This window comes from Gymnoscopelus braueri, assembly GCF_963280865.1.
Source record: "Gymnoscopelus braueri genome assembly, chromosome: 23".
NCBI classification, from domain to species: domain Eukaryota; kingdom Metazoa; phylum Chordata; class Actinopteri; order Myctophiformes; family Myctophidae; genus Gymnoscopelus; species Gymnoscopelus braueri.
In genome coordinates, this window is record NC_137625.1 from 13205328 (window position 1) to 13215551 (window position 10224).

The 10224-nt window shown below is 42.1% G+C and overlaps 1 protein-coding gene across 2 annotated transcripts; it reads right to left on the bottom strand.

The window, feature by feature from the left end:
* Positions 1–321: 321 nt before the first annotated feature.
* ikbip (IKBKB interacting protein) lies at positions 322–10177 on the bottom strand. 2 transcript variants are annotated; one of them, XM_080420893.1, is made up of 4 exons: positions 9313–10177; positions 8095–8212; positions 4315–4536; positions 322–3344 (listed from the first exon to the last, which is right to left on the bottom strand). In XM_080420893.1, the coding sequence occupies exons 1-4, from the start codon at positions 9513–9515 to the stop codon at positions 2742–2744; spliced, it is 1146 nt and encodes a 381-aa protein (XP_080277019.1). In that variant the 5' UTR covers positions 9516–10177; the 3' UTR covers positions 322–2741. The 2 variants fall into 2 exon arrangements, with proteins under 2 accessions (XP_080277019.1, XP_080277018.1); XM_080420892.1 differs by lacking the exons at positions 322–3344; positions 4315–4536 and adding an exon at positions 4955–7118.
* Positions 10178–10224: the final 47 nt, after the last annotated feature.

The following is a 10224-nucleotide window of genomic DNA, read 5'->3' on the forward strand; positions in this document are numbered from 1 at the left end:
GAGGAGGACCCAGGCTGTGGATGGATGGTTTCCTGAATTATGATTGTTGACCGTTATTAGTTGTTATTGTCATTAGTGGACACTTTGAATTCTGAACAGATGACATGCCTTCTGTTTTTGCTCTTTTCCTACACTGTTCATTTAAATTATTTTATAAATGTGCTTTTTATTGAAAGCACATTTGGCTATTTTCACAGAATTGAGGCAGCAATCATTTCTTCTAACTGTCTTCTTCACCTGATGCAATTGTGTACAGGCACCATGTGCAATACTACAAATCTCCTGAACATATATTAATGAGCAAGTTACTTTACGAGTAACCAAAGTTATTCAAACACATTTTAATATGTTTTTACATTATAATGAAGAAAATATGGACAGTGTACAGACATGTTGATGACCGTGAAAGTATTCCTGTACTCATGTCAGGTTGTAGCTGAATCCCAGGTAGGCCTATGTCAGTTCAGCCGTTTCATCTGAAGTGAGGCACGGTAAAAGATGTAACAACCTGTAATAGGCTGCTTGGATGAGTTGTGGTGTGTTGGGGTTTGGTGATTGGCTACGAGCCTCAGCTGATTATACAGGTCTGTTCCAGGTGTCACTGTTCACTTCAGAAATGTTCTTCCTGTCACACACAGGGTGGGGACTCCACAGCAAACACGTTCTTAAAAGAACAAATACAAATGTTCAGTAACTCCAGCATGTTATGTAAACACCCTGCAGACACAACATTGACAGACAGCAAGTGAGCCACGCTGAGGCAAGGAGGAAACCTTACTGTCAGAAAATCCTACAGAAATGTACTGATATTTGAGAAAGGGTAAAGTCTTACAGTAATGGAGCTGAGATGATTTAACGCAGGGGTTCAGCTCGACACCCATAAGAGACATTTTTAGTTCTCTCTAAGACCCAAACTTACAAAAAATACATTATGAATTAATCACTTAAACCCCATTTCAAAAATAGTGAAAATATTCAATCTACAAGCTCACAACGTGTCGTGATGTGGGCCTGTTGTGAGCTTGTAGATTGTCTATTTTCGAAATAGGTTTAAGTGAGATTTTGTTTTATGAAAAAGTCTGAAAAGGGAAAGGTAACAAATACTCATGACCCAAAATGGGTTACGACACTTGTGTTCGGGAAACACTGATGTAACAAGACCATGTGTGATGTAACAAGACAATGTGTGATGTAATGAGACCCTGTGTGGACAAACAGGATCCGTAACTGTCTATAACCGATTCCTTTACATTACAGGCACATTACATTTGTCCTGTTCTACACAAGCCATTAACACTAAGTAATAGTTTCCATAGCCGCTGGCACTGCAGTTATAAATAATATTTTTTTCCCTCCAAGCGGGAAGGACATCTTCAGAGAAAATGAAGTATGGAGCATAAGAGGTATCCTCAGGGTTCCATGAGAGGGGTTTAAATGGTGCCTTTAACAGGTCTGTGGCTCTGAGTGTACAAATGCAACCAACTGGACCCTTAACGGTCCATTTGTACACTCTCAGAGTTATGGGGGTCCCTGAAATTAAAAAGTTTCACAAGCACTGAGCTAGACTATTAGGTCTGTAAGTGATATTTTTTGTTTTAAACAAAAATCTCTAAGAAAAAGTTAAATCTCTATATTCATCATAGCGGTGTCCCAACCTTTTTCCAAAGGGGGGTCATATTTGAAAATATGAAAATACTGTACTTTTGGACCATAACAAAGTCACATAAATGTACCACATTACAACAATTTTATTTAACTACAGTGCAATATCAAGTCTTTTGTTGAGAGTGTAACCAAATACAAGTCACTCATTTGTGCTGTGAACAAAACAAAGCAATTCATGCTTTTTTACAGTGTGCCCTGATCCAGAAAAGGTTGGAAACCACTGATCTAGATAAAGTAGTTTATTGCCAGAGCATCTTTCTTTTTCATAAATCTCCGCTGGGAATATTTCCAAAATGTGCATCAAAAGACATACCTGGTTGCATGATAGGCACTGACTAATTCTTTTTTCAGAAATTCAATACAGGTATAACTTAAAAGGGATATTTCACTTTCAAAGAAACTTTTGGTCATTTTATCGTCTACTCAGGCTTTTGTGAGCCCCCCAGCCAGTTTTTAAGTTGCTTGATTCATTATTTAGATATTTGATATTCATTTTATCAGACACGCCCCCTTCCTATGCAAACCCATTGTAACTTCAAACTCCATTTTAACCATGTTAGATTCATCAAAAACACCCGTCCTTGGTTCTGGTGACTCACCCTGCCCTCCTAATGCGTGAGGGGGCCGTGTTTTTCCGATTACTTTTTTCATTTATTTTATTTAATTTTTTTATTGTATTTTATTCTTTTCATTTTCCAAAAAAATATTAAAAATACTTACTTAAACTTAAAAACTGTCTGGGGGGCTCACAAAGGCCTGAGTAGATGATAAAATGACAAAAGTTTTTTTTGAAAGTGAAATATCCCTTTAACACCAGGGTGGAATCTGTGAGTTTGCTGCCATCTAGAGGAAAAACAAAATAAATAAAACTATAGAAGGGTAGAAAATAGGTACACTATTGTGCTGCAGGTAGTAGATTTAGGTGTCAGATAACCTGTAGCTGTGTTGCTCGTATCACATTGTACCAAGCCCAGCTTGCTCCTTTGAATGCACATAAACTCGCAATATTCGCCTACGGTTTAAGTAAGGCTGGTTTGTAACAGCAATATGAGTGCTAGTCAAACAAAATCACACCATCAGTCCCCACTCGGCTGAGCTTGTGGCCAGCTCATGTTGCCCTGCAAAAGCATCTCTCCAACATTGGGGATATCAGTCATTTCATTGACCCGTTTAGTTGTGACGTCCAAATCCCCCTCTACTGCACTGAGATTAGCCAAAGTCTGTCTCAGCTCTGCAATGTCCTGCCCTGTCTTAGTCACATCCTCTGCTAGTCTCCCTATCCGAAGGGTGAGGTCAGATACCTGAGGCGCAAACCCCCCAAAATCCCGCTTAATGGAGGCAACCTTCGGTTTAAGGTCACTGGCGAAGGTCACAGTCTTGAGCAAACGTGCACGGCCACTCTCCAACTCTCTCAGGCGCCCAGAGAGCTCATTTTCGGCCGAGGCCAGCTCAGGGACGCGCTGGCGGAGCTGCTCTATGGCTTTAGAATTGAGTTCGGAGGAAGTGCGGAGGCTGGCGACGCGGTCAACGCTGCCCGCCAGCACGTCTCCGATGCGTTTCACCATGCTGCGCTCTGCCTGGGCCGTCTTGTTCTCAAGCTCTCCCACCTCCGTCAGCAGAGACTCCACCTCCGACTGGAGACCGGCCATCCGCCGCACGTCTGTCCTCACTGACGCCACCTAGTGGACACAGGTACACGGCAGGAGAGGGAATATCGTTTTAAACATCTCTATGCAATTACCCAGCCATTACTTCATCAAAAATAGTCGATCTACAAGCTCACAACGCATCGGCAAGTATTGTGAGCTTGTAGAGCAGCTATTTTTAAAAAGGTTTCAAAAGGTTTGACCTGGCGTGGCCAAATTACGGACGCCAGGTTGAAAGTGGTAAAAGAATTGGGACGAATTGGGCTGAATATTTGCATATACGGTCATAAATTCCAATAATGTCCGATATATCGGCCTGACCGATATATATAGGTCTAACCCTAGAATTTTCAACATGAAAGTTGCATATCGTCGCTGTCGGGCAGAAACCAGCTATCTCAATTTTTCAACTTTAATCAGTGCTATTAAACACCCTTTATGACTGTATGTGGGTTTTACAAATATTGAGCCAATGAAAAGTATAAAAAAGCGCTTTTGATTAACCTCCTAACTCCATTGGATCCTCAAAACTGTCTCAAAACTGTGGGTAAAACCACCTAACTCTGACGGTTATTCAGACGGGAACAGTAATGGTCAAAAACCTCCTAACTTCACTTGAGCTTTAATTGGGTAAAGTGACGATAATATAAGGACACATTCAAGTATCTGACAATGTTTAACCCATTAAGACCTGAGGCCGATTCAAAAAATGTTTTCTAAATCTTAACATTTTTTTGAAAAATAAATTTTAAAAAAAGTCACGATTTTTCAAAAATAGCAGATCTACAAGCTCATAGCGTGGCACCATAGCCAAAGAAATCTAAAGTGACACAGATGCGTTCCAGGTCTTAATGGGATAAAGTTAATGGGATAAACTTTGATGAGGCAGTATTGTGTTGTTCTAAAAACATGTTATTCTTTTCATTTCCTGAAAAGTTTATATTCTGGACATGGCTGGTTTCTGCCCCACAGCAGAGATATGGTGGTCTCAGGTCTGTCAGACCTTGTTGTTGACGTCCTGGGTGATGCTGGAGGTGCGTTGCTGGATCCGGTCGACAGCGTCTTTCAGAGCGGTCATGCTGCCCAGGAGCTGAGCTCGTTTCTCAGCCAGTCCAGACGCCCACTGCTTCAGCTGACCCACGTCCCGCTCCAAACCCTCCGTCTGAGGCCTCAGGACCCCCCTCTGACCCTCCAGACCGTCCAAGATCCCCTGGACGTCCTCACACTGAAACAGGAGAATGGAGATAGACGTACAGATACAGTCAGACAGTGGTGGGAGAAGTATTCAGATTTTTTTCTTGAGTAAAAGAAGCAATACCACAATGTATTAATACTGAAGTAAAAGGCCTATTTTTTTTATCCTTAAATACTTGAGTAAAAGTACAAAAGTATTGGCATCAAAATATACTTACAGTACCAAAGTAAAAGTTTTATTTTTATTTTTTAAGTACAATAAAAATGTTGAAAGTACCAGATCTAGAAGCTTACAACGTGATCAGTTATGGGTGTAGTGGAGTATAAGTATCAAAGATTTGAAATACAACTGGATACAGTATACAGCAGATAAGATAACGGATAGTTATAGAGATGTGTGGAGATCGATGTACATTACTACGTACAGGATTTGACCTAAAACAAAAACAATCAAGGGAGCCGTACATCAAGACAACATTTAGAGCCTAAAGCCATAAATACATTTGATAATTTAATATTGATTTGTTATAAAGAGACATGGTGAGATTAGTGTGACAGCATATGAAATGAAAAACATGACAATGATATCAAGGGTATTTATTAGAAAAAAGTTTTAACTGCAAACGTTTGATGAAGCAATTGTGCTTCCTCTAACTGCTGACCATCAACTTGTACAGTGCTATAATTTAATTAACAAAATGTAAAAAAAAACAAATAATGATTACACAAAAATATGCTGTTGACACATTTTGCACAGTTATACCGAGACAAGAGTATTATAGAAGATTTGAAAATCTATGGACATTTTTCATCATAGGCAAAAACTTTCAAAAATGTTCAAAACATGGCTTAAGTGCTTAAGCAGTGCAAATGACTATGATGTATTGGTTATGGGGTGTATTGTGGTGGCACGTTGTTTTGAAATGTTATATTGAACCACTTAAACCCTATACTTAGTTGACAGGGTCCCGCAGGGGTCTATCCTTCCTTGGTCCCATCCTTTTTCCCTCTACACCAAATCTTTTTGTTAAAAATAGCAGATCTACAAGCTCTCAACGCATCGCGTTGTGCACTTGTAGACCTGCTATTTTTGCTGAATGTTCGCCCCCAGAATAGGGACGCTAGGGTTGATCACATAATACTAATAATAGTATCTATGCAAACTATATACCTGTACAGTATATAGGTACATATCTAAATACATTCTTGTACACTAAAAGTGAGACACACAAGTCACAAAACATAAATACTGAGATGGTCTTGAAAAAAACCTAACAGAGGGAGAGAGCACTGCTCCTTCCGCTGCTTGTTTACCAAAAGTGGCTTTTTCGACCACGAAGGAACCCAGAAGCTGCCATAACTTGAAATGTTCCAGAATCCGTGAAGTTCTGTGATTTAATTTCCATTATAATAGCCAATCTACAAGCTCACAATGCGTCGCAATGTGACAACGAGTTGCGAGCTTGTAGATAGCAATTTTGTAACCCTTTTGTAAGCATAAATTATGGGTTCCTATAGAACTCCGGCTTAGTACCACCTCCTGAGCAGGGCCCAAATTAGGTTCTGACAACCTTATCTGAAACCAAGCGTGTAGCATATGGAAACAAAAAAACAGAACCTGTGAAATATTATTAACAAAACACGGCACGGTTTGCTTAGTTCTTGTAGTCGAAAAGAGCCAAATTGACATCACTCAGTGAGGTCATCATCGCCCACAGGTTGAGAGGGGCTGTCTTGATCAAAGTCATTCCACTCTTCATCCTCCTCCACCTCCATCCATCCGTCTGTCTCCTCCTCCTCCTCTGGGGCGTCAGGGACCTCCTCGCCGTCCACCTGGCTGCTCCTCAACACCATGGTGAGCTCCCTCACTGCCTCCTTCACCACCGACAGCTCGTTCTTCATCTTCAAGATGCTGTTGTGAGCGTGCACGGCGTCCAGCTCCTGTCGAATCACTGCGATCTCGTTCAGAGACTTCAGCATGCTATCCTCCGTCCCGTACACCTGCATGGTCACCTCCTCCAGGCGCCTCTCCGCCGCGCTCAGATCGCCCGTCAGCTTCAGGATGGAGCGCACGGCCTCCTCCACCTCCGGCAGATGAGCCTCGCACTGCAGAGCCTTGGGGATGTGCTCCTGGAGCTGGGAGCTCAGCTCCGCTTCGCTCCTGGCCAGCTCGCTGATCTGACCATCCAGCTTGTGGATCTGCTGGGTGTTCCAGTCCAGCTGGTCCTGGGTGCGCTTGAAGTCCCCCTCCTCGGCACGCTCCAGAGCGCGGGCGTTCCTCTTTGTACTGTCCTCCAGCTCCTCTAGCCGCTCGCTGAGCGCCCGGGACCTCTGCTCGGCCTCGTTGACCCCCTCGGTGGCGGTGGCGTGCGCCTCCCGCGCCTCCGCCTTGAGGGCGACCAGGTCGGAGTGGACGGCGGACAGACGCGCCTGCCACGTCTCCGTCACATTGAGGAAGCGGCCGTTGACCGCTTCCAGCTCCCGGGAGGCAGAGTTCTCGTCGTCCTGAATGGCCTTGACGGCAGTGTGGAGGACAGAGATGTCCTGTTGGAGTCTGGCTGCCAGGGAGGCGGTGGAGAGCGCCTCCTGCAGGTCGTCTTCAGAGGCGTCAAGCTGCAGCCGCAACACAAAACAGGATGCCGTTTCTGTGGGCGCTCTAGAGTCCTCGTATTTACAGTATATATACACAATATAGTAACAATAAACGAGCACATGTACACAAGGAAATGCGGAAGCATGCTTAGCGTGTTTTTAGAGAAGTGCTTTTTTTATGTCAAAGACCTCCATTTGAAAAGATTTTGTCCCAGGGACCCCTATATTATTTTTATTTTTTGTTAGATTACATTTAGTACAGAGTTCTACCACGGTCTAGTGATTCTCAACGTTTTACAGCATGGCTCTGTAGGAGGCACGCTGTCTATGTGTTTCTGTTTGTCCAGACCTAACCTCTCAAACCACAGGACCAATCAGTGCCACATTTGGACGAATCGGCCTGAAACCTTGCGAGATTTTGGTGTCATGCGCTAAAGATACGGCATAGGTGACTGACATCATAGACTGGCCAGTGGCCACATGAAGCCAAGCCATTATTAGACCCCATTTTGTTTATCTCGGCACCTGGAAAGAGTCGAAGTCATTCTTACACATTCTCTCATTGGGCTAATAATACCTTAGCTGCTGAAATAATAGTAAAATTAAACTGTTTTCCCTTTTGCTGGAGAACCCCAGCACCCCCTCAACGATCCCTGGGGGTCCCCGCCAGGCCCCACTCAGAGAACCACTGTTTTAGAGAACAGAACATAAATGTGTACCATTGACTGCACATTTGCTGCCCCCCCACAAAAAAAGCTTAACAAAACCAAAACATACGCACACAGACATTATTAGAGTTATAGAGTAAAAAGCAAAAATTCTCAGTGTTAATTTATCTATTTGTGACTCGAGCGTCCTTTTGGTTACGAAAGGAAAGTTACCAGGGCACTTCAAAATAGACCCAAATAAACAACGCTGAAGCGCGTTGGTTACATTTGTACACTCTCAAGAGTTTAAATAACACTATGGATTTTTTATGAAGTGGTTTCAAACAAACCTTTTTGGACACCTTGAGGACATCCTCTTCCATAGCGTACAGACGTGCCGTCTGTCCATGTAGAACGTTGTACTTGTCCTCCATCTGAGAGAAGCGTTCATTCTGCTGTAGAACCACCCTGGAAGATACAACCACAGTCCAAATGATCCATTTAAAATGATCCGTCCAGCCTAATATTGACTATCTGGCTACTACCTTATAGGGTGATATGTTTTTACAATAAGTGTTAAATAATCATATTTATATAACTATTTACTATATTAATAGAACGTTTGCTATAGTGTTTGTTCAGTAACAGGAGGAATTCCCCGTCTCTCCAGCTCTTCAGTAAACAGAAAATGCATTTTCAGGTTAACTTGGGATACCAATTTAATTAAGTCAGGACTCAGAAAGAACTCATACAGATCAGGGTACAGGATAAACAAGTGGAATTGGAATTGATGACACAAAGGAGGGAGCAGACAATATTTAGACTGGAACACTATGAAATTGAAGCAGATAAATGGGTTCGCTCTCCTGATTCATGGATGACATTTGCAACCTAACCTGAAAATGTATTTTCTGTTTATTAAAGAGATGGAGAGACAGGGAGAGACCCTGAGATTGAACAAACACTCCATTAGAATATAGAAGAGCTTTAACTTGGTAACAAAAACTTGTTTTGGCTTAAACAATATCACTTACCCATACCTTTAAATAGTATTGATGGTTTTTAACAGTAGTGTAAAGTAACTAAATACATTTACTCAAGTACTGTACTTAAGTAAAATGTTGAGGTATTTTTTTTTACTTTACTTGAGTATTTACAATGTTCAATACTTTTACTCCACTACACCTCAGAGGCAAATATTATACTTTTACTCCACTACAATTATGTGAAGACTTTAGTTATATAGTTACTTTATAGATTTTGATTATTATTACAAAACATACAGTAACCACTTCAGCCATATACATTTCGGCCATTTGAAAATAGCAGATCTACAAGCTCACAATGCCATGCGTCACGTACCATGCCAGGCATTGTGAGCTTGTAGATCTGCTATGTAGATATATGTAGATATGCCAATACTTTTGTGCTTTTACTCAAGTACATTTTGAATTCCAGACTTTTACTTGTAAGTTGTAACAGAGTATTTCTACATTGCAGTAATGATACTTTTAAGTAAAATATCTGAGTACTCCTCTCCTTCCACCACTGGTTTTTAATGAACTTACCAGCTCAGAAACGCACACGCCGCCACAGAGAGGACACACACTATGGTTCTGACGTCCACGCATGAAGAAGAGGAAGCTGAAGAAGAAGTCTTCACCTTCTGCGTCTCATCTTTGCCGTTTGCGTCCGACGACGACGCTTCGGGCGACTGTTCGTCGTTTTGTTTGGGCGTCTTCTTCCTCTGCTTCACCTCATTAGCAGGCATTTTATTGATTTGTTTCGGCACAGAGGCCACTAGTCTAGTCTAGTCGTGTTCACACAAACAAGGTCTATGCTTTCTTTCGTATATTAAAACGCTCGCCCCAAAACACAGTCGCCCCCCGGGCAAATCCAGCGACCTCGGAACGGTCGCTATACCTGGTGTTCGTAGACGTTACTTCAGTAAACTATGCTTAACCTAACCTTATTCCTAAACTTAACCTCAGTAAACTATGCCTAAACCTAACCTTATTCCTAAACTTAACCTCAGTAAACTATGCCTAACCCTAAACTGATATCTAACCTTGTCCTCCTCAGAGTAGCCTCGATCTCCAGGCTTTTATTGTTTAGTTTTCCTAAAAAATCCTCAGAGTAAAGCAAATACAAGAACCGCTGGGGGCGAGCAGTCCGCGAAAAAAATAAGGAAATGGGGGTGAGCGTGTTTTGGGGCGAGCGTTCCGGTTACTTTTCTTTCTCTCCTCAAAGATCTCAGTGTGGGGGGGAAAAAACTTTAGTTAACTAGTATTATTCTTCGCTCCCTAAAATAAGACGCACAGTTCACAAATAAACTCATAGTAGCCTTACAAACAAGTATTATTATTAACACTAGGCCTACTGCTGACCATAAACTAAGGATTATTAAGTGTCCATAAAACTGCTGGAATTCCCTGATCCTGATCCCTCCTCCTTGGAACATAGAGGAAAATTGTCAGCCA